The sequence below is a fragment of the Setaria italica genome, chromosome I (genome assembly GCF_000263155.2).
Source record: "Setaria italica strain Yugu1 chromosome I, Setaria_italica_v2.0, whole genome shotgun sequence".
Classification (NCBI taxonomy): Eukaryota; Viridiplantae; Streptophyta; class Magnoliopsida; order Poales; family Poaceae; genus Setaria; species Setaria italica.
In genome coordinates, this window is record NC_028450.1 from 36,691,771 (window position 1) to 36,715,230 (window position 23,460).

General features: G+C 46.3%; 3 protein-coding genes across 6 annotated transcripts; 2 read left to right on the plus strand and 1 right to left on the minus strand.

Moving 5' to 3' along the window:
• Positions 1-908: 908 nt before the first annotated feature.
• LOC101768987 (DNA-directed RNA polymerases IV and V subunit 4) lies at positions 909-5,288 on the minus strand. Of its 3 annotated transcripts, none has more exons than XM_004953687.4 (10): positions 5,055-5,288; positions 4,126-4,238; positions 3,318-3,416; positions 3,057-3,161; positions 1,992-2,103; positions 1,808-1,885; positions 1,657-1,690; positions 1,498-1,566; positions 1,312-1,407; positions 909-1,225 (listed from the first exon to the last, which is right to left on the minus strand). In XM_004953687.4, exons 2-9 carry the CDS (start codon positions 4,217-4,219, stop codon positions 1,333-1,335), a joined length of 666 nt encoding a protein of 221 aa, XP_004953744.1. In that variant the 5' UTR covers positions 4,220-4,238; positions 5,055-5,288; the 3' UTR covers positions 909-1,225; positions 1,312-1,332. The 3 variants fall into 3 exon arrangements, with proteins under 3 accessions (XP_004953744.1, XP_004953743.1, XP_004953742.1); XM_004953686.4 differs by having other exon boundaries at positions 909-1,222; positions 4,963-5,288; XM_004953685.4 differs by having other exon boundaries at positions 909-1,222; positions 5,055-5,287.
• Positions 5,289-8,784: 3,496 nt separating this feature from the next.
• LOC101769928 (zinc finger protein CONSTANS-LIKE 9) lies at positions 8,785-13,901 on the plus strand. Its single transcript, XM_004953688.4, has 5 exons — positions 8,785-9,030; positions 10,553-11,247; positions 11,773-11,973; positions 12,628-12,932; positions 13,128-13,901. Exons 2-5 carry the CDS (start codon positions 10,660-10,662, stop codon positions 13,255-13,257), a joined length of 1,224 nt encoding a protein of 407 aa, XP_004953745.1. The 5' UTR covers positions 8,785-9,030; positions 10,553-10,659; the 3' UTR covers positions 13,258-13,901.
• A 7,188-nt stretch (positions 13,902-21,089) lies between these two features.
• On the plus strand, positions 21,090-23,110 carry LOC101770336. 2 transcript variants are annotated; one of them, XR_002677057.1, is made up of 2 exons: positions 21,090-21,369; positions 21,614-23,110. XR_002677057.1 is itself a non-coding variant. In XM_004953690.3 (2 exons), exons 1-2 carry the CDS (start codon positions 21,121-21,123, stop codon positions 22,308-22,310), a joined length of 411 nt encoding a protein of 136 aa, XP_004953747.1. In that variant the 5' UTR covers positions 21,090-21,120; the 3' UTR covers positions 22,311-23,110. The 2 variants fall into 2 exon arrangements, 1 of the variants encoding a protein (XP_004953747.1); XM_004953690.3 differs by having other exon boundaries at positions 22,149-23,110.
• Positions 23,111-23,460: the final 350 nt, after the last annotated feature.

Consider the following 23,460-nt stretch of genomic DNA (forward strand, 5'->3'; position numbering starts at 1 on the left):
TAAGTTCCCTTCTATAGGCACTACACTTTCAAAAAAATTTCGGATGGAGATAAATTTTATATGAAAATTGTAGATCTCGACGGGATCTACAACTTTTTAATTCAAACTTTTTTCATTTGCTGTCATATTGGTGTTCAAATAATCGACACAAGTTTCAGATTAAAAACTGACGGTATACGCATAGATTTGCAATTTTTTTATGCCATATATTTTTTGCAAAATACTAAAATTAAAAAAAAAAACTCCGGTCTGTGTGTGTCGCTTGGATCGACTGGGGGTTAGTGGATCGGGGCCGGTGATTGGCAGGCCAAGTTAGCTCGAGGTTTAGGATCCAAATAGAAGCAGAAGATGGATAGAGAGAGACAGATAGATAGATTAGCAGTTTATTAACCGGCCAAACCGAGCTAACTGGCTAGTGTTAGCTCGTGGTGCAAAGTTAGAGTTAGTCACTTTAGATTTTCATTATGCTATTTACATACTAGCTTTAGTTTGTATTTTGGATTAGATCCAAAAATACAAACTCACCTTTAAGATCCAAATTAAACCAATAAAATCCAAATCACTCGTGCAAACATGATTTTAAAATAAATGCACAAATTTAATTACCAACTTTTGAATTTATGGAAAAGAAATGAGGGTTGACCTCAAGTTTGACCATGCATTTAAATGATCCACACATTCAAACAAAAAAGTTTAATATTTTTGGAAAAACTGACACAATTAATATCACCCAATTTTGAGGGATATTACACTAATAACCACAGTAGCCTTCGCAGCTGCTTCTCAATAAGAATGCTGAACATTAAGGTGCGACACCAGCTTACCACTCGGATAGTCGGATCCACAGCCACGGATCCTTCAGCTTTCGGAATGCACTACTGAAACCTAGAACGCTAAACCAAACCTCGTAAAAAAGAGAATTGCGCATAAACTCGGATGCAAACAGATAGATCGAGAGGCACGAAGCAACATATGGCAACAAGCCAGCAGCTTCATTGTTCAAGCTAGTAGCAGCAAGTGCAGACAGTATCTTAGCAGTTCTGAGTAGACTAGTTCAACCACTCAACTGATTCTGATGCACTTCAGCAGTCAGACATCCTAGAGGAGTTCATGCAGCACATGCTACGGTTTCTACATACACAGAATAACCTGATTATGCAGAACACACAAAACATCGAAGGGGACGGTTTGCAGTTTCCGTGTTCCTTGATCAGCAACATGGCTGCTTCAGATTCAGGAGGCAATGGGAGCCAATAAGAAAGGTGTACAACCAGGATAGAGGTGTTTTTCGAATATCTGCAAGGGGATTACCTGCATAGCTCCATTGGAGATTCACTTGGCTGCTTTTATGTTAGCAAGAGCAGCAAGAATCTCAGTGATTGGACCTTCGTTAAGTGTCCGCTTGGCCTGGATACAAACAAATTTGGATTTTACAAAAGTTAGATGTTGGTAGGTTGAGATTTATAAAAGTACTAAAGTGCCAAGAAAGAGGCTGACCTTGAGAGATGGCACCAGTGCATAGACCTCCTCAATGGTCTCAGGCCCAATATTTGCTATCATGCAAATCTGTTACAAGCACACAAAGTGGTAGAGAGAGATGAGGGTGATACTACATACAGAAAAGTCAGAAAAGGAAGAGGAAATTAAGTAACTAACCTCGCCGTCATTAACACCGCATTTTTTAAGAGGTCTACAGCAACAAGTCAAGGAACTGAACTGCTAAAATGCATGCTTTATGTTGATACAGCTCTATGATAAGATGTAAGTTGTAATAGTTCTATAGACTTGTACAAAAAAAAAAGGATACTCCAGAGCTTGTTTCACAGAGCTTGCAGTGGTGAACTGATTTCCATCTTTTGCATATTGGAAAGCTTTGTCAAATGACCTGCACAAGCAACAATAAAAGAGTTACCAAACAGCTAAGAGACTTGGAACATAGCGCAGAGAATGAGAAGTCGGGCAGAACAAAACACAAACTGCAATATTCTTACTCAGGAATTTTGATCTTTGGATCCTCTGATAAGATAGCCATATGCTCGTGAATTTCTTGCAACAGTTCAGCTGCTTCACAATTCATTAGCATCCTAGAATTTGGAGGGATATCTGCAACCAATAACAACACAAAAATTATTCCCATTCTTGTGATTACATGGGAAGGTAGCAGGATAAGCTTCACAGTTTGTTACTTTGTTTAGAGATAAGGGTTCATGGAAATCAGATTACTGCACATTCAGAATGGTGTAAAACATACCAACCCCCTTTACACAAAACATTCCACATAACCATAGGAATGTCTCATATACCACTAAAATGACATTGGAGCTCAACTCACACCAGGACAACACAAAATAGCTAAAATTTTTAATGCATTTTCCCAAACACCTCGTGTGCAAACATCAAAAAGCAAAAGATTGCTTAATAACAACACCCACCAACTATCTCTAATTTCTACAAACAGATACTTGCAAGAACCGGAGCAGGCTGACAAACTTAAGAGAAGAACGACACGATTTACACATGGGAGGAGCAAAAAATGATTTTAAGTGGAAAATTAGGCGGAACAAAACACAAGGGCTAGACAAAGCAATTAATCCCCAGTTCATAACAAATACAAGTGTAGGCAACAAATAAAGACATGTTCCGAGCTCTCACAACCACTTTCTAATCCTCATATGATCAGTAACTTGATTGTGAAGATATGTTTGAGGAAAAAGGCACCGTCTAGTGTGTAGTCAAGTAGCCCTTGTACAAACCCTCCCTAATCCTAGTTTTCTCAAGGTGAAGAACAGACAATAAAGTGGGGAAGAACTCCCAAAGACGAGAAGCAGCAAGGGGTGAGAACTTGAGATAACAAAACAAACCTAGGGGATTACCACACCAGACACAAGTGGACCTTTGTTGCACAACATGAACTGCTAAAGTTTGACCTAGAATGTCCTTCAAATGAGGCCAAAAATATTAGCCCCCTATCACTAGTAGTCTATTTCAGCATTACAAGATTGAGTAATAAGCATAAAATAAGCTGCGCTTTGAGAATTTCAATGAAGGGAACTGACCAAGCTCCAGCTTTAGTTCTGCATCAGACTTAGTAGGAACTACATTTGATGAAGTGCCCTTTCCACCTTTGCCACCACTGTATGCCTTTCCTTGGCTTGCTTCTCCTAAAAAGGGAGAGAAATATTAACACTGAGAACATAACATGTGAAAGAATGGAACAAACGTAACAGCAGTACAGAGGTAAATATTCTGATCTAACAGCACAAACCTGTAAGTAGCTTTCAAAGGGGATGGTGTGTATTAACATTGTGCATGCGTACCTTTAGAGAAGGATGAACCCTTTCCACCAGTTTTTAGGCTCTCAGATGAAGCCTTCCCATTTGACTTGGAGTGAACAGGAGTCAGCTCTTCAACGAAACCTAAAAACAGGCAGTGCTATATGAGTGCTGCAGGTTTCAACTTCCAACCACGCATCACATTATTCATAGGCCGTAACATTCAACTATACTATATATTTCTGATTTTCTTTTTATGTAATATAGGGGTCCCAGTGTCCCATAGTTGCTCTTATCAAAATACTGAAGATCAAATGCAGCATATATGCAGCTCAATTATCACCACCTGACAGCTGTTTTGCGCACAGTGCACCCACAAATCATGATTCAAGAATAATTTGGAGTGCAATTGCAATCAACGTGACATGTGCATTCACATTTAATCGGTGTCAATGGCTAGACAATGAATGTATGAAATGCAAATAATAAGACACCAACATCTCCTACTTGTCTACTGCTAATTTTTCTTTAGTAGTATATGTATATCAACTGTATAAAGCCTGCCAAGAAAAAACTGATGGGTAGGGCCATATGATTTTGGAATCAAATGACTAAAACCAAACACAATTGATCATTACAATCATGCAAGGTACTTTTTTTCCTCCACTGAATGTCCTAGAGGCTTCCTTACATGTAAAAAACTGCTATTCTAGAGAACAACAAACATGCCTTACATGGCATGTCCAGAATGGCAAGAGTTCAATCATAAATTCATGTGCTAAAAGGATGTTGGAGTGTTTCACGAGTTATAAGACGTCAAAATTTGTATCATGAAAACCGAACGCGCTGTTACCTTCAGAGTCAGAGCCAGAGTCAGAATCCGAAAGCACCACAACTCCTGCCCGGTTGATCGAACCCTTGTGCTTTCCATTTGGTAGTCGATCCATTGGCAAAACTCGTCAAGACCTACATCATTCATATTCAAATTCGTCACATAATTGCAAAGCAAATAGTGTACCACAAGAGCCTTCAGTTGAAGAATCTTTCCCATCAGACATGGTGCTTCCCTAAATGACCATGAGCACACACCAGACATCTCACATCTGATACTTTAGAGTGCGCACAAATATACACTGTCTAGTTTACTTTTCAGGTTGAATAAAAAATCTTTACACAATTCATACTGCTAAATTAACAAGAGACTCGTATAGTTCTCATCAATTATAATTATAATCCTTTGGAAACTAAACTCCTGATTTTCTTTCATACACCACATGCATGATGAAACCCAATGACCTCCTGCATCCAAGCTCCAGATGAAGCAAAAGTCCATAGCTTTTTCTGACAATGTTTAATCAAATGGGTTGTTTTCCCTTACCCCACTAGGGGAGAAAAACATCATTTTCCCGCAACACGGGAAACCAACAGAGAATGTGTGCCCAACGAGCCACCCCAACTCCGACAAAAAAAGCATAGTAAACGAACAATCAAAATCGCAAGCCCTCGCATTATCAAATCATATCCTCCAGTCCCGAAAACCCCTCCTAATGATCGTCCTAAGCCCAGGAACGACAGGCACAAAACCCCACCCCCGCGTCGGATAAACCCTAATCCACGATCAGGGGCGGACCTAACGAGAGGGCTGTGAAGATTCTGAAAACCCCACAAAATGTTGGGGGGGTAGCCTCACCTACGAGCACTCCGCCGCGCAGGAAATCGCGATTGGTGAGATTCAGCAGAACAACTGAACGATCTGTCCAAACAAAGGTGGGGCTTCCTTACCCGCGGAAGAAGAGGTCAGCCCGGGAAATATGAGCCTCCCACCCCGCCCCGGTCCGTCCGGAGGACGCCGGAGGAGGGGACGAGGGAGAGGCGGGGATTTGGGCCGAGGGGCGGAGTTCCGCTGCACGGAGGGGAGATGGGAAGACTGGAGAGTGGGGAGAGACGCTGGAGAGTCTGTGCGGAAGGAAGCAGACCGGACGCACGGCGCTCCGTGGACTCGGTCGGCGGGTGACCGGTGAAAGAAAATGAGCTCGGTTGGGCTTGGTTTGGGTGCGTGGTGCGTCCAGCCTACAACGGTGGGTCCTGCCGCCCACTCCGGGCTAGCGAATAGCGATGAGCCCTCTCCGGTGAAAATGCAGCTGCCTGCAGCCGTGCTGCCCACCGCTTCTTGCCTTCTTGATCAGTGATCACCGTAAGCTCAATCCACTCTGCTAAACTTCTCGGGCTAGGGATGCGTAGGAGAAAGACACTGACCAGCGTGTAAAGGGCTGGATGGGTGGTGATGAGAACGACAGGGACATGTAAGGATACGGTCAACTTTGGGCGGGAGTGAGATCATGGACCGTGGGTCCATGCGTAAGAGAGCTAATTGATCTAGCATCAAGTACAGTTGGACTTTAATCATTTATATGTTTATGACTCATATGGTATGAATTCCTACGTTCCAAACGCCGTTGTCTACTCCATTTCCCTATTTTTTCATCTTTTGTATTGTCTCTTTGCTCCCGTTCATTTCTTATGTGTTCTGCCCACCGTATTATCACAAAGAGAACTAAAAGTTTAAAGAACAACGGATCATCATAATTAGCGAACACAACGTGCTAGGCTCTCGATGGATATTTGGGGTCGAGTGCGATTTCATCTCAATCATTTTCAAAGTTTGAAGTTTGAGCAGATTCATTTTCAAAGTATCATTATTTTATATACTATGTGGAACGGTGGGGGCAACTACCATCACCACTAATACATACAAATTCTATGAAAATATTAATGGACAGATCTTACCATCATCATATCTGTCGTCATACAAAAGCTGAGCTTGAACAAGTTAGTTAGCTCTGTCGAATTTACATGCCATCCAAAAAACAAAAAACAAAAACTCAGCTTAAGAAGGTTTTGGCGAGAACTTCAGAGATACTCCATCCCCAGTGCCTGAAAACATACTCCTAGATCTCAAAGGGACTCTCGGCTCTCCACAAAGACGGGTGCTGTCCACGTACCGTCCTACCGACCGCGCCGTGTTCGTTCGCGATAGCAAGCTTCAAAGCGGAGCATGTATTCCATTCCACGCCCAAACGGCCAGGCAGCTGGCCATATGCCGAGGGCACAAGGTTCCACGGGAGAATCGGCACCTCCACCTGCATATACGGATCGCATTACGGCCGAATCGATTACACACAGCGATGCCTTCCTTTCTCGCGAACGCTGACGGCGATCTCCCCCTTTTTCGTCCCCGGTAGGCCGGTCAGCCGGTGTATACCAACGGGACAACAGCGACGCAGAAACGTTAGCTGGCAGTGGCAGCGGCGGGTCACGTCGACGCCGGCCGCTAACGTCCACGCCCCTGCAGGCCTACTCCTACATTGCCACTGTGCCAGACTGCCAGTGCCGGATTCGTTGGGCTACCTGAGTACACGTCGCGAGACACGCACGCACGGCGCCGCGGCTGGCGATCCTATCGGGTATGCCTCCGGCCTCCCTGCCGTTTTCGGGCTCAGGACTCAGGAGTTGAAGTCTCCTGACTCACACGACACGACACGACACGACACGCATCCAAGCCGCGATGATGCGGTGTACTACGATCGCTTCTCCGGTCGTCGCCCCCGGGTGAGTACGACGGGTGAACGGGAGACGATAAACACGGCGGGCAGAGGAAAATACTGGGAGCCGGCGGTGGAGGCAAAACGGCTTGGGGAAATACCTGTCGCCGCACGTCCTTTTCGCGCTCGCTCGCCCCGTCTGAAATCCTGAACGAAACACGAGCAGCCAGTAGAGAAAAAAGCGGCGGCTGTCCAGACGCGTAGCCTTCGTCCCCGTTTCGCCGAACATGCCACGGGCGGAGTGTGACCGGACGCCATTCACGCGCGCCAGAGGATCAGGGCCATAGCCCACAGGGCGTCACCGCATCACCCTGCGTGGCGCGTCATGCTCCTTCGTCCTCGCCTGGCCACCTTATCATTACTATTATTCAGGAGTTTGGATCCACAGGCTAATTTTTAGTTCGAATCATATTGTATGTTTGGATACCAATTAGAAGTATTAAATGTGAACTAATTATAAAATTAATTTCATAAGCTGTGGCTAATTCGCGAGACGAATCTATTAAACCTAATTAATTCATGATTAGCACATATTTACTTATATTTAGTACCTAATTAGTATGTAAATATTCGTTGTGACAGTAACTAAAATTTTACTCCTGTATCCAAACGGGGAGTAGTGTTAGCCTGCCCGCGACGAGGCAGAAGGCCAGCAGCACAAAACGTCTGATGCTCTGATCCGCTCGACCTCGGTAGTGCCGCCGGCGGTGTGGTACCAGTGTACCACTACTGGTCTAGCAGCACTACTCTTGACTTGTAGAAATTAGGCCGGGTGCCGTCGGAACGACGATCCACTTTGGTTGGTCGCTGGTCGTGACACGAGGCTCCACCACTCCAAGTGGGCCAGGATAGAAAAAAAAGAGTCCCTGTTCCTGTTCCCCTCGTGTTGATTCCTCCTGGATATGGCAGCTCATGTGTGTGATCAGGTCGTCGCCTCACCGGGGCAGATTTGTAAGCAGGGATTGTAGTTGTACAGTGGGGACTGATGAGACTCGTTGAAAAGTCTCGAGCTATCCACAGAGCTTCTCGTTCTTAAGGCTCTTGTTTACTTCCCACAAAACTCCCAACTTTGACACTATGCAAAAAGAAGATTCCCCATCACATCAAACTTGCGGTACATGTATGAAGTACTAAATGTAGACGAAATTAAAAACTAATTGCACAGTTTTGTTGTACTTTGCGAGACGAATCTTTTGAGCCTAATTAGTCAATATTTGGACAATAATTCACAAATACAAACGAAACGCTACAGTATCGCATTTATGGCAAAATGCCAATTTGGCACCTCCCAACTTCGCAAGTAAACAAGGACTAGGATAGGAACAATCAGTCCTCCGACGGTGCCTGCCTGAATCGATGCCGCAGTGGCTATCTCCGTCTTAGCCTGTCGCCGAATTCGCGATGCTGCCAGTGCCACTTCAATATTCCTGTTCCAAAATTTGTCGTACGGTGGAAAAAATGAAATAAAAATTAGAGCAGCACTTCCTTTCGCATGCTGAATCCCATCTTCAACGCGTGGTCGCCGGCGCCGCCGTACCGGCGAGACCGCCGCCGCCGCGCGTCGGCGGCTTGGCGGGCCGCCGTGGCAGCGCCAAACCACCTGTCACCGGCGACAAGTCACAAATGGAAACCCAAGCGAGCGCGCGTAGGAGGTAGTAGGACAAGTCCACAGCCAGCGGCCGCGAGGGTCCACCGCCACTTGGCGAAAAGCGCCGCGCACGTGGCGCCCGCCGGGGAGGCCCCTTATCCTTGCCGCGCGGCCAAATGACGGTCCTGCCCCCGAAAAGCGCAAAAAGGGCAACCCTTTCCCCCCGCGGGCCCCGCGTCACTTAGGCATCCCGGGTGGGCCCATCCCGCGCGCTCCGCCCTCATCCCTTCCGCTTCTTCCCCTCGCGTTCTCCCCACCTCCACCTGTTGCGCTCCATTCCCCTCCTCCCCCATCTTCTCTCCTCGCTTATCCCCCCCGTCCCCTGCTCGCTGTGTTGGCAAAACCTCCTCCTAGTCCTCCACCAAGAAAAAAAGAGGAAAGGCCGTTTGCTGTCGCGCGGGAGGAAGGAAGCTTCTCGAGCTCTCCGCCGCTGCCCCGCCCCCGTCGGGCGGTTTCCGCGCCGCGCCGGTGGGATCCGAGCCCCGAGCTTGGCGCGCGGCGATCCTCGGTGAGTCGCTCTTGCTGCTGTTCGTTCTCGGGTACGATTGGATTCCGTACCTTACCTGCATGGGCTGGCTTGGATTTTGTTTCTTCGACTTTGGGGATTTGAGTGTTCGATTTCGCGTCCGCTTGCTTTAGCCCCCCGGTGTTCCATGGAGTTCGATGTGTGCCGGACTGACATGTCTGAACTGTAATTTTTTTTCTTTCCTCTTTGCGGACACTTCACGTTTTGTTCCGTGTCGCGTAGAGCGTACGCGAATGGTTTGTTTCGTTTGATTTCTGTACTTGAGCCTGCGGGCTCAGTTGCTAGTCTTGATTACACCCCGTCTAATCACCGAAGCACCGAGGCTTTGCTTGTATCCGCAGCCAATTCTGCCAGCAAAGAACTTTCTTTTTTTTTCCTTTTCCCTTTTTTGAAAAGTTACTTTAGCATACTGATGCATAGTGAATTAGTGATCATATATTTGCCGCTTTGCTTCTGCGCGGCTCTTTTTTCTCTTCTTAGCCGCAACTATTCATTGGTGTCAAAAGGAGAACCTTTTGCAGCGTGAATTTGTCTGTTTTGAAAGATAAGAGCGAAATTTGCCACGTTTATTTTAGTGGCGCAGAAAGTCCCCTGGCTTTATCCACGCATATGTGCGCTAGCGACCAGGAAAAAAAAGAAAATGTGACGGTTAGTGCTGCTTAACACCTGTGTTTGTTCTAATGGAAGTTTGGCATGTGGCAACTTAGTACGACGCGGCGCTTACTCGTCAAGTGCTTAGAAAGGTGTCTTCTGGATATGCAAAGATACGAGCTTGCCAACGAAACGATAACTAGGTAGCCATTTGCACTGGCGGTTGCTAAAGTTTCGGTTGCACTTCATCCTTTTTGTCTCTCACGCTTGTGTGCTGATATGCTTCGCTAAGCTGGCGCAACAGGAGGCTTTTTACTTCTTCAAAGCAATGTTGCCAATTGCAATTAGAGTTTGTGTAGCCTCAAGTTGACTATTCCCTGCATCTTTTGGTGGTATCAAATGCATTATGGTCACTCTAGCTGAAGTCTTTTGAATCTGTTCTGTTTTCTTCCCCCCTTATGCTTTACAGAGGCAACATGATTGCAACAGGGGTATAGTCTCAATTCTCAAATTCCAGTTTGTTCTGGGTGTAGGTTCCTAAATTAGTGTTCTGTACTTTTGTATTGAAACTTTGAGTTATCTATGCCCTAGCTGGCAGATCTAGGAAGATTCTGTTGAAACCTCAATTTTTCTCTAAGCGGAAGCATTCTATGTAGCCACATCAGAAAGTGTTCATATGTTATCCTAGATTGTCACTAGCTGATGACAGGATGGGAGTATAGATGCATACTTTTGCTGCTTGGTGTACATGTTTTAAATTACTTATTGGTGGAGCAGCACATGTTTGTGTTTTCATGATCTCAGGGGAAAGTTGCTAGGTTTTCAGGCACTCAATCCTTTATCTATATGCCATACTGTCAGATATAACTGTAAGTTTGCTGTATTGTTACTGACTTTTTACATATATATGCAGTATCACATAGGATTCCACTGAATTCAACTGCTGAAGAAAGCCAAGTAAGGTGGCTTTGGTAGTGGGACTGACCAGCTTGTGGAATTTCCCAAATACTGTCCAGGACAATGGCTGCTCTTTGTGATTTCTGTGGGAAACAAAGGTCAATGATCTACTGCAGATCAGATGCAGCATCCTTGTGTTTATCATGTGATCGTAGTGTTCATTCAGCTAATGCGCTGTCCCGGCGTCACACAAGGACCCTTCTTTGTGATCGTTGTGGTTCACAGCCTGCAGCTGCCCACTGTATTGAAGAGAACACATCACTTTGCCAAAATTGTGATTGGAATGGGCATGATGCTACATCAGGGGCTACTGGGCATAAAAGGCAGGCCATAAACTGTTACTCCGGGTGCCCATCATCGTCAGAACTTTCGAGAATCTGGTCATTTGTTATGGATATCCCAACTGTAGCTGCTGAGCCCAACTGTGAGGATGGAATAAGCATGATGACAATTGATGACAGTGATGTTACAAATCATTGTGATGCTTCAGATGATAAAAGATTGTTGGAAATAGCTAACACAACACTCATGAGTGATCCACCCACTGGTGACAAGCTTAAACCTCTCATAGGATCTCCTTCAGGTGATGGGTTCAATATTCTGCCACTAGCCACCGATCAGCCTGCCGGATCAGATTCAATGACACCAAAGGTGCTATGTGGTTTCATATTTTCCTCAAAAAATGCACTTGAATTTTCTTCCAAGTTTCTGCGTGTCATGAGGCTTTTTGCTTATTGCATGCAAAGTTACTTAACACCTATAATAAAGAGTACTCTCATATGAATATAGCATAGCAATAGTCACGTCGCATTACAGTTTCAGTTGCGCAGCAGCTCAATTCCTGTACTGCTTATCTTTGGAAGATACTGTACACGCATTATTCCGTAGTGATGATCCTTTTGTCCCTATTATCGCTGTGTGGCTATCCAAAGTTCTCTCTTATTTTCTTTTCCTGCAGGGCTATCACTGCTCTAATAATTTCACCTTACAATTAAAAGTTCATTCCTGCAACAAGTTATTAGATGCATTTGTATCGATGACTTCCTAATGAGGATGGTTGAACAATTGCAAGCTGAATCAGTTCGGATCTGCTTGTTTATCATCAGCATCTTTTTTTAAAAAAGGAAATAATCTGTCATTGTTGTATGCTTATGAAACACTGGTCACATCTCGCAGGTACCCTATGCTACAGACGATGATAAGTTCAATGATGGCAGCATGTATGAAGACTTATGTGTGGATGATACTGACCTGACATTTGAGAATTACGAAGAACTCTTTGGTACCTCTCACATTCAAACAGAGCAACTCTTTGATGATGCTGGAATTGACAGTTACTTTGAAATGAAGGAAATGCCGCCTTTTGACTCTAATGAGGTTTGTACTTTTCTTGTATACTCCCAATGGTTCAAAGTATATGATGTTAGGACATCGACACAGTCTACAAGGTGATAATTTGCAATGAATTTCTATGAAAATATGACATTTGAAACAAAGATAACTAAATATTATGAAAGTACTCTTCATGCATGATAAATCTAGAAACATTTATCTTACAATGTCATTTCACACAATTATCAGATACTGATGGTTAGAGTATATATTTTTATTTGTAACCTTTCTTGTGGGAAAGGAACTACTCTGCTGAAGGCTTCCCATATTTCCTCATAAGCTGCTAGTTAGCTATGATGAGTTTATTTTCCTACCTTAGTTGTTGTCTACAACTTGTTTCTTATTTCACTCTGTTTCAGTTCAGGGACATTTGGTGTTTAAATTGGTTAAATTTGTTATCCATCCATGAAATACAATGCTTGTTTGTTAAATTAATAAGAACTTCACGTTCTTTCACTACATATTTTTTGCAAGTTTCAACTTTCAACCCATGTATGATGGATATCCTGCGTCTTGCTCTTGCATTAAAAGGGTTTTATAGTGGACAATTACTCTATTTTATCGAATTCATTGATATACATAGGGAAGTCAAATTGATGCTGCTTTGCTAAATTTTTGGGGCCATCTTTATTTTTTCAGGAGCCCAAATATATGCAGCTGGAATGTAGCAATGTGGTATCAGCAGATTCCGCGATGTCAAACCAAGGTGCAAGGGCTGATTCCAGCCTTTGTATTCCTGTTAGGCAAGTCAGATCCAGTATATCTCAATCCTTCTCTGGTTTGACTGGTGAGAGCAGTGCTGGAGATCACCAAGATTGTGGGGTATCACCAATGCTCCTCATGGGTGAGCCACCGTGGCATCCTCCTGGTCCTGAAGGTTCAGTTGCTGGAGGCAGCAGAGATAGTGCTCTCACACGATACAAGGAGAAGAAGAAGAGACGAAAGTAAGCACATCTAATTGTCAGCTACTCAGGAAAATTGCGATAAAAATAGTTTTTTTTCTGTGCTTAGAACTTATAGATCATGCTTAATGGTTTAGGAAAATGCCTCTCGCTTTTGGTGTCTCCTTTTAATTTCACTATTGTATTTCCTTTCAAAAGTTGTGAATTGACCTTTATTTTCACGAATTTGGTCAATAGGTTTGACAAGAAGATCAGATATGCTTCTCGCAAGGCTAGGGCAGACGTGAGGAAAAGGGTCAAGGGACGTTTTATAAAGGCTGGCGAAGCGTATGACTACGATCCGCTAAGCCAAACAAGGAGCTACTGATCCCTGGATGCGACTGGCTATCTTCCAGTGTCAAGCTTGCAACCTTCAACTGCTCATCTGTTGTAGGTTGCGCGACAAGATCACTGGAGAGCGCAAGCAATTGCATGCAGCAGAGCCTGCAATTGAAATACGGGGAAAGGGTTAAAAAGAGATACCAAATGTTGGGATGAAAATGACACAAAAAAGAAAGAAAGATGCATACATGCCGGAAGTCAGTGGATGCTGCTACTGCTCCATTTTCTTTGGCGGAACATGCATCTTCAGTTGCTTGTGGATGAGTGGTCTGAATCGCGCTCTGCCCTCTGTGCATTGATCGGATGCAGCCATGGGCGATCGTCCTCCAGCCCCACCGCTCCATGCATGGCGACCATACCTGCTTCTGCTATGGTGTTCTGCGGTGAGCTGCCAGGTTGTATACATTCTGAGTAACAGCCTAACAGGATACACTGTACCTCTCAAGTTTCCTCCTGTAATATTATTTTGCGAAGCACAATCTTCTGCTGTGAGGAGATTGTTCTTCGGTCGTGTATGTTTGTAGATTGACCTAACACTGTAAAGAAAAATGCCCTGGTGATTGTAAAGTTCTGGACACTGAACCCCTGTTAAAGGTTTTCCTTTTTGTGCCACGATAACCTTCTTGTGCATATTGTCGTCTGAAAATACTATGTTATGATAAGTTGTTTCTCTATAATGTACGTACTGTAGATTAGTAATCGCCACTCGGTGGCTGGTTCGCTGATCCCACCTGGTAGAGCCGGCCCTCAGCCTAGTTGAACCGGACCATGTGGGAGTGCACATTCTCTGAATTACTGCGCACCGTGACATGATCACTTTATCACTTAAGTGTAAGGCGTGCAATAAAGGGCTCACCCCCAACCTCGCCGCACCGAAAGTGCGGGTGCGGCAAACGAAACGAGCAACAAATTTTTGGTAAGAAATAAAACTGCAAAGCACTAAGAAGACGTCTAACTGAGCACGGCACATCAAAAAGTACGGATCGCAAATTAAAACAACAACCTAAATTGTGTGTAGCACGCTGAATTATGGTGTGGTAACCTTTGGACGCCATCTAAAGATGTCCTTAAATGTTAGAGTCGGTGCAGCGAGTTAGAGGATCTCAATTCACCGGGTGGCGTGCCCTATTCCTTTCCCTTCCCCTCGCTCCCCACCACACACCTTCCCCAGCCAAATCCGATCTCCAGTGAGCAGTATGGCGGGTGGCGGCAGCGCTGATGGGAGAGCTCGTGGAGGCAATCCTCCTCCGCATGCCCCTGATCCTGCGAGCCTCGTCCGCGCTGCCTTAGTCTGCAAGCGGTGGTGCCGCATCATCTCTGACCCCGGCTTCCACCACCGATACCGTGAGCTCCATCGCACGCCCGCGATGCTTGGCTTCCTCAGGAACCACGGGACGGTATCATCCTTCGTACCCACTTCCTCCTTCAGTCCGCCTCGGGCCGCTAGCCGCAACTTTCACGTGATTGACGCTCGCCACACCACAGCCGCGTCCTCCTCCACGGTGTGCCATGGGAGCTAGGGGAAAACCCCTTGGACAATCCCTTCGTGGTCTGGGACCCATCACGGGTGAGCGGAGGGGGCTGCCCTTACTGCCATGATCCTTCAACCCTTATAGCTGGAACGCTGCCGTGCTCTGCGCCTTCGCCAATACCTGCGATCACCTCAACTACCGTCGTGGACCTTTCCTAGTAGTCCTTGTGGGCACAGACCAAGAGCGGATGTTTGTCATGTCTACTCATCAGAGTCTACTGTATGGAGCGAACGGGCCTCCACAGAGTACCCAAGTGATGAAATAGTTCTGATGCCGAGCGTCTTGTGGGGAATGCACTCTACTTCAAAACAATAGCGGAAGTATCATGTAGTATGGTTTAGGCACAAGGGAAATGGCTGTGATTCAAGTGCCACCAGAATGTTCCTTTTGATGAGTTGTTCTCATGACTACAGAAGACGGTGGGCTGGGACTCGCCTACATGGAGGACTTTAGACTGCATCTGTGGTTGAGGGTGGATGGTCCTGATGGGAATGTAGGATGGGCACAAAGCATTACTTCCTAATGATGCCCTCTCAGATTCACTTGATGTAGCTGGCTTTGCGGACGGCGTTGCTGTCATCTTTGTGCGTACAGATGAGGGGCTTTTCACTATTGATCAAGTCTAGCCATGTCACAAGAGTTTGCAGAGAAGGTTGGTACTAAGGCAATTACCCCTATGTGAGCTTCTACACTCCAGGTAAAATAAAAAACGCATACGTCTTGTTTATTTTTCTTTAACGTGTAATAATGATGGTTAATAACAAATGTTCACTGAGGGGAAATCAGTGAGCTGATGTTTATTTCAAAACTTTGCATTTCTGCAGCATTGGAAGCAGCCTCTACAATTGTGGGACCAAGAATAGGCACCTCAAACACCTGATGAACATGAGGTTCTAAATTGAAATTGCAGGTTTCTCGGTCAAGGTCAAACTGGATCATGGTAGTTGTTAATAGTACAAGCTTTGTGGTGAAACAACTCTTTAGCATGAATGAAGTTACTTATGGTCTTAGTTTGTTGGCCTTTAGAGGTTCTGCGTTTCGTGCTAAAGATCTCGTCTCTTATGTTTGTTACCTTATCATCGCTGTAAACTTTGCTTGGGCTTCTCCATCAAGCTGACAAGCAACCCTGTATTATTCTACTCTACATGTACTCCTGAACATGAGCTTGCCATGAAACACCTGAATGGTTGAATGCATATATATGGTTCCCCTCGTGTAAAAACTAAAACATCTATGAGCATTTGAAACGTATACCGTTCCTGTTCTGTATGAATGTCAGGTAGAGAAACATTGTTGCAGTCTTTACTCTCTAGCAGCAGTGCCAGAACAAGCAAGGGAGGACACTCAAAATATATTAATGAATTGAGATTTTCAGATATATTGTTCAAATTTGGATCAGGGCAGGAGGAGGGCTTGGGAATTTGGTTGTTGGACGATGCATGGTACCCGACGGAGTGAGCACTCATCGGTGACTATATTGGGCGATACCGCAGCGGATTGGTTCCCTGGTCCTGTCGTGGATGATGCTGAATTGCTGATGCCGTCGGGTGAGTCGGCGTTCATGGCCACAGTCGAGCACGAGCATGAGCATGGGTCGCGCTCATGCCGTCTCTGTTCTCCCGTCCCCTTCGCCGCCGCCGCCGACGTCTGGGACATCCGGTGCTCCCCGCCGCGGTGGCCACGCTGAGGAGTGAGGACCCGGTGCAAGAACTCCAGGATGAAGAACGCGATGAAGGCGAGCCCCAAGAAGTGTGGGTCGGCGGCGGCGGCATAGCCGCGCGCGGGTTCGTGTACCACATCGCAAGCGGTTCCTGCAGCAGCGGCTCGACGACGGCAGGCGCGAGGTCGACCTCATCTTCGCCAGCGTGTCGTGCCACGCCGCGCAGATGATGGTGCCATGGTGGACCTATTCGGCAACTACCTCATGCAGAAGTTGCTCGCCGCCTGCGACGCCGGGCAGAGGATAGCTCGTGCTCACCCTCACTGCCCACCCCTTCGTGCTCGTCAGGATATCGCATCGCTGAACGTCCATGGGCAATCCAGCATCATCGATTCCACGACTCAGTCGGCGTTCATGGCCACGGCTGAGCATGGGCGGCGCGCGGTGAAGCTCGCGGGACCGGCGGCCGTGACGCGGCGGCACCAGCGCTCGGCGGGCGAGAAGCGCAGAAGGTGGGGCGATCCGCTTTGACCTGGTATTGAGCTCCTGGCCGCGGGAATGGGATCCAACGGTCTAGGTGACCTTGAGCCCGGACGGTGAATGAAATACCGTCGGGACTTGGGCCGTGCTATCCGTGGGCCGCATGACATTTTGGCACGGCCCAAAACACGCTACGGTACGATAAATTTTGGGCCGTGCCGGCACGGCACGAACATGAGGGTCGTGCCGTGCTTAGGATCTCAACACGACACGTCATGTATTTTGGGCTGTGCTTGAGCCAGCACGGCACGAAATGGCCCATTAGCACATTTATAGACTGTATCGTCCAAATACCATTGGTTCTATGTGTCATGTAGCCTAACATAGCTACTACCATGAAGAAAACCGCAAAATCTATCTTTCAAGCGTGGAATCATGATAACGATCATTCATAACATAATAATATTGCATTTCTCGTATGGCCACACTATCTATATAATAATGTTTGTTTTCCTCTATTAATTTTAAAATTGAGAGCAAAACTATGTGCAGGTAAAATGAGCACCAATAAAATACAAGCACATGTATCGCGAGAGCCGTGTTTGAGCTGGCATGGCACGAAATTGTACCGGCGTGTCACGGGTCGTGTTTGTACCTAGTAAAAGACCTGTCATACCATGCCGATACGGCACGACGTGCCTAAAAAGTCTAGGCACGACGTGCCTAAAAGTCTAAGCACGACGTGGCACGAGGCACAAGAGGGCCGGGTCGAGCCGGCATGGCACGACCCAAGTCCCAACTCTAGTCCGGGGTGGACGGTACCGTCCACCCTGGGTGTGCAGCTTGCTCGCCGCCGCCGTCGGAGATCACAGCTTCGTCTTCTCCGCGGCCGACGCTTTGGGTGTCCCACGGACGCCGAACCTATGGCCAAGTGCCTCCTTAATTTCCCGCGCGGCACATTCGCACCTACTCGCCGCGGAATGCCCGTGGCGCTCGTGTCGCCGCCGACTCGTCGCCGTGGCCCTCCATCCCGTTCTCCTCCGAGGTTTTGGCGCCTCGCGGTGACCGCGGCCTCCGCCATGCCCTTGTCTATCACAGCGCGTGAGCTCAGCCTGAGCAACTGCTCTAACTTGACTGGCACGCTCGCCGCGCGGTGCGCCTGTCTGTTCGTCTGCAAATGGCATCTCCGCACAATACGGCAAAGGGTTATCGATCAGAGTATGATCAGCAACACGCATGGATGTCGGTAAGAGCTCACTGCCTGCTGTCAAAACCCTTATCTTTCAGGTATTACTGTCAAAAGGCCAAGTTTTGACTACTTGCTAATCAGGAAGAATTGCCACTATTCATGGCAAGTTCTCTGTAATTGGCAGACAGCGGCATCTCCGTATATATATTGGAGTCTTATAACTCCTCACACGAATGTACTGCAAGTGCTTCTCATCATGTGAACACTGAAGTAGTATTTGATCAAGATCTGTACTGCATCTGAGGTTCAAGAGTAAAGACTAGAAACAGGGTAGAATATTGGAACCGACGTATGCTCCTCTGTTTCCAAAGTGTAGGTAGTTTTGACTTTTTTAGATTTATAAATATCATTATACATCTAGACATATAATTTGGGACGGATGGAGTATGTTGAAGGGCAGCCTAATTGCACGAATCATAAGTGGCAATCACAACATTCGGTCGAATGCTAAAGCAGCCACAAAGTTCAGATTTTTGACTCTCTCTCAGTTTATCCTTGAGCTCAGTTGTTCTTATATGTCCTACCTCTCCTTGTAGTTTTGATAAGAAACATAGGACACATATAGTTTCAGAAAGAGTAGATTTCATGGTCGGTCCCTATTCCTATACTATGAAATTGCATTTTGAGGCCTTGTTTAGTTACCCCAAAATCGTAACTTTGGCACTATGCAAAAAGAAGATTCCCCATCACATCAAACTTACGGTACATGCACGGATTACTGAATGTAGACGAAATCAAAAACTAATTGCACAATTTGGTTGTACTTTGCGAGACGAATCTTTTGAGCCTAATTAGTCAATATTTGAAAAATAATTCACAAATACAAACGAAACGCTACAGTATGCTACAGTGCTGGTACAGTAATTTTGGTTGTCCAAAATCGGGCAACTAAACAAGGCCTGAGTTTCTAAACTATTCCAATTGGGTCGTCTGGTTCCAAATTAGCCACACCAAATCCGAAGTGCTGACATGACATACTGACAAGTAGCAAATGTGGACGCCAGTATATGGGACCCACATGTCATTATCTCTCCTTCTTCCTCCTCTTCTGTCGGTCCTCATCTCGCCCGTCTGGGTGGCAGCGGCGGCGCTCGCCCACCCAGCCTCTCTCACCACCGATGCTGCTGCCCCGCGCCGGATCAGGGCTTGAGCCGCCGCCAATCTTCCCTGCCCCACGCCCCATGAGCACGGAGCACGGCCGCTCCTCTCCCGTCGGTTGAGGGATTTGAGCCACGGTCGGAGGGACCGAGGGCAATTTGGGCAAGCAGGCGAGGTTGCGATGGGAGCTGGTAGCGGCGTGCTGGATAGGCGAGTGGCAACGGCGAGCTAAGCGGGCACAGGCAGGCGAGGTCGCGTGGATGGGGTAGCACCGGTGAGCTAAGCGTGTGTCATGTGCACTGCGCGTATGTGGAAAAGGAGCAGAGCCTCGGCCGCTAGCCATGCGATTTGTGCGTGTGTGGGGCCGCAGAAGCTGGAGAGGAGGGTCGTGCGCATGCGATGGAGGAGTGCGCGCGGCTGGAGGTCGCGTGGCGATGGCGGTGAGCTACCAGGATTTGCCACGGGGATATGCTACTCGAGTGCGAGGTGCTGGGATAGGCGAGCTAGTGGCAGCGCCGCGCAGGTAGGAGAGATGAGGAGCAGTGGAGGAAGAAGAGAGGGGAAGGAAGAATGACACGTGGCCCCGATATCATCATCGACGTTTGCTCCCTAGTCAGCGTGCCACGTCAGCACTTAGGATGCGGCGTGGCTAATTTGGACCCAGGTGACCCACTTAATAGTTTAGGGAACTAAAAATACAATTTTATAGCACGGGGATTCAGATGAAATTTACTGTTCGTTATTCCGCCCATCCTCTGTATCACTTCCCTAAGGTGAGAGAGAGCCTCAAATGGAGATTTGCCTTTCTAGAGTAAAGCTACCTTGTCATTCGTAGTGAGACTTGTATCAGCTTCTTGCTAGATTTGGCGTCCAGAAATGTTTAGATAAAGATATTTGAACTGGGGTGACCTGAAATCCTGAATGATTTCATTTTTCTATGACTGTAGCTGCACTTATTGATCTTGCATTATTTCAAGTGCATGCACTGTGCTAGTGCTGCCCTTTGATACAATATGATGCTTGCTCTGTTTCCTAGCCTCTGTTTACTTTGATTGTGTGGTTCATAAGAATTTATAGAATCCTTTCATCTGGGAGTCCGTTTAATCGTTTTCATAGGCGGAAGATGCTAAAGTTCACACAAATTCAAATTCACATGATGTTAACATTCGGTACTACTTTCTCCATTCTAAATCGTAGGTCGTTCTGATTTTTTAGATAAATATTATTATGCACCTAGATATATACTATATCTAATACTATATCTAATAAAAAATCTAAAACGACATACAATTTGGAACATAGGGAAGTAAGTACCAGTGTAAATCTCCAAGTTTAATATGTAAGCACCGGCCTCTCCGACAGCTTCATGGCAAGCGCACTCTAATACTCTATGAAATTATCTGTTCTTTTTAAGCTTTTGTTCGGCTCTGTCCATACGACTGATTCGAATAACAATGAACTCTCGCAAAGTAATACCTACACTGTTATTGTTAAGTACTAGTATAAATAGCTAAGAAAATCCAATGGCGCAACAGCTGCCGTCTTCTTCCCCGGCCTCGGTTGGACTAGGGGGAGGGCCGCTTCTGGACGGGGCGGACGGCGGCGACTGCGACCGTCGACGGGGGGCCGGAGGAGGGCCGGAGGACGAGCCGCCGAGGGGAACAGAGCGAGTGGGCGCGCCGATGTAGGGACCACTTTGTAAATTCTTATCCTAACTAGGGGTCTAAGCGCAAACATTCGGATCGTGATTAATAGTCGCGATCCAAACCAGGGGGTATTTTGCAAGTATTCGGAACCAGGGGGCATTTTGCAAATCCCCGGGCCGGGGACATGGGCATCCGGCGGCGCGCGCTGCCGCCGGTGGCCTCCGCTAGCCCCGCCGCTAAGCCTCCCGCGCTCCGAATGCTTAGCTTCCAAGCGCATCATTCCCAGCCGCAGTCCGGGAGCGGGAGGTCGGCCAAGGCACGGATCGAGCTGCGCCGCCGTGGCCGTCGGCCGTCGCATCGTTTCCTCTTCACCCGGAAGGCCGGCTCCGCTCGCCGCCGCCCCGCAAGAACAGGTCGTGCATTCCACCTTCAGGTATCCCGTCCATACGCTGAACTCCAATCCTCTCCGGTTTGCCATTACTCTGAACTCTGAAGACTCCGAACCCCAATTTGAAGCACAACTATGCCTTTTTGTGTCAATAAGTATACTCCCATCTTTAATTCGTTTCAGCTCATTTAAATTCCCCGATTTGGGATATGGTAGCTGAACAGAATCACAATGCATTTCAGACACCAAAAATATGCTGCTGACTACTTCATTCGCTGTTCACTGTCAGAGAACTTCTCTTGCTCAGGATAAAGCCTCAGTTACAAACTTCCTACCAGTATTTCTGCATTTGGAACTTCGGATACATGGGAAATTGGATGTAATAGTTGGGAATCTCAGTTACCTATGTAGTTTGTACCTATACCATATCAGTGTAGCTACTTGTTTTGATGTCGGACACAATGTCCAACAGTTAGAAAAGCTAGCAAATATATTATCTGGTTGAAGAGCATATGGGAGTTGAGACAGTAGAAAAGGCAAAGGCTCAAGTAAGTCCGAAGGTCAAACTCTCAAACAACATATGCATGGACTATTAGACTGGACTGACTTCTGCATCTAGAGCAGGAGGGTGTTGTTCTAAATACATTATTTGCTCTCCTTGCACTCCTCACTCGGGAGACATCTCAGGCCATTCCACATCCCACTTGGTCATTCTCTCCACCCGCTGTGTGATCATCCAAATGGAAGTACTCCTTTCTGCAGTATTTGGTGAAGTGTTCACTAGATACATAAATTTCTTCATCAACAAAAGTTCCAAGCTGCAGGTGTTGGGCATGGAGGACTGTCTCTGGAGGGTCCTGCTCCGAGCACAGGTCATTGTTGACGAGGCAATGGGATGGCACATCACAAATCAAGCTATGCTCCAGGAGCTGAACGTGCTGAGAGACGCCATACACCGAGGCTGTTATGTATCAGACAACTTCTGATACATATCTTATGATGAGGAGGACGCCAAAGATCAGGTTGTGATTGTGAGCCATTCTTTGACTCTCTCCAAACTAAATTCTTTGAAAGGTTTCTGTTCCTCCAATAGAAAGACACTGCTTTTAGAACAACTGCAATAGGCCCTTGATAATTTGAGCTCTATGCTCCTTGATATGGAAGAGCTGGTTGTGTTCTTGACGAGCTATCCTCGCCTATACCCCCAACCTTATAACATGCATATATATAACATGCATATACTGCAGGACAACAGCATGTTTGGCCGCCAAATGAAAACATAGCTTGTCCTCAACTTTCTATTGCACACAACTTCATTGTCCTAAGGAATTGGAGGTTCTGCCAATTGTAGGTCCCGGTAAAGTTGGCAAGAGCACCCTTGTAGCTCATGTTTGCAAGGATGAAAGAGTCTGTGGTCATTTCTCAGAAATATTATTATTGCGTGACCATGATTTAATAGATGATGAGGCAGCTCCTTTCAAAGAAGGATGTGCAATTATACATCAAAGTCGTGTTTTCAACTCGAACAAAAATGGAAGATTGCTAGTTGTCACAACTCACAACATTTGTGGAGCTACCTTGTCCTGGGTAGTGAAGCTGTAATCTACCTTGTCATTCGTAGTGAAAATTGTATCGGCTTCTTCTTGCTAGATTTGGCGTCCAGAAATGTTTAGATTGAGATATTTGAGTTGAATTTGTACTGATTGAGCTTGCATTCGTTCCAAGTACATGTGCTGTGTTAGTGCTGGAGTTTGATACAATATGATGCATGCTCTGTTTCCTGGCCTGTGTGTACTTGTGTGGATTCATTCGAGTTCGTGGACACCTTTCCTCTGAGTGGAGCCATTTGTTCAATTTTGTAGACTCATTTTTTCACGATGTAAAATTATTTGTGCGTTATGTTTTGTCTTTTTCCGCAGAAAACCATCATTTGTTCATGTTGATCCAGTATTGTTCGGAGTGTTAAAAAATGTTCGTGACTACTTAAAAAAGTTCGTAAATAAATATTATTGAAATATAGTCAAGTGTGATTTTGTTTTAAAGATCTTATCATAAAGAGAATATTATGGTGCAATCCAAATTTAGATGACCGGCCGTATGGTCATCCTCGGCCGTACTCGAATGATTTGGGCCAAG

Coding starts and splice junctions, on each gene's coding strand:
- LOC101770336 (XM_004953690.3), top strand. CDS start 21,121: ATGGGCATCCGGCGGCGCGCGCTGCCGCCGGTGGCCTCCGCTAGCCCC. Junction 21,370..22,148: donor GTCGTGCATTCCACCTTCAG/GTATCCCGTCCA, acceptor TCCAAGCTGCAG/GTGTTGGGCATGGAGGACTG.
- LOC101769928 (XM_004953688.4), top strand. CDS start 10,660: ATGGCTGCTCTTTGTGATTTCTGTGGGAAACAAAGGTCAATGATCTAC. Junction 11,248..11,772: donor CAGATTCAATGACACCAAAG/GTGCTATGTGGT, acceptor CACATCTCGCAG/GTACCCTATGCTACAGACGA. Junction 11,974..12,627: donor CGCCTTTTGACTCTAATGAG/GTTTGTACTTTT, acceptor TTATTTTTTCAG/GAGCCCAAATATATGCAGCT.
- LOC101768987 (XM_004953687.4), bottom strand. CDS start 4,219: ATGGATCGACTACCAAATGGAAAGCACAAGGGTTCGATCAACCGGGCA. Junction 2,104..3,056: donor AGAACTAAAGCTGGAGCTTG/GTCAGTTCCCTT, acceptor TATTGGTTGCAG/ATATCCCTCCAAATTCTAGG. Junction 1,691..1,807: donor TCTGTGAAACAAGCTCTGGA/GTATCCTTTTTT, acceptor TTGTTGCTGTAG/ACCTCTTAAAAAATGCGGTG.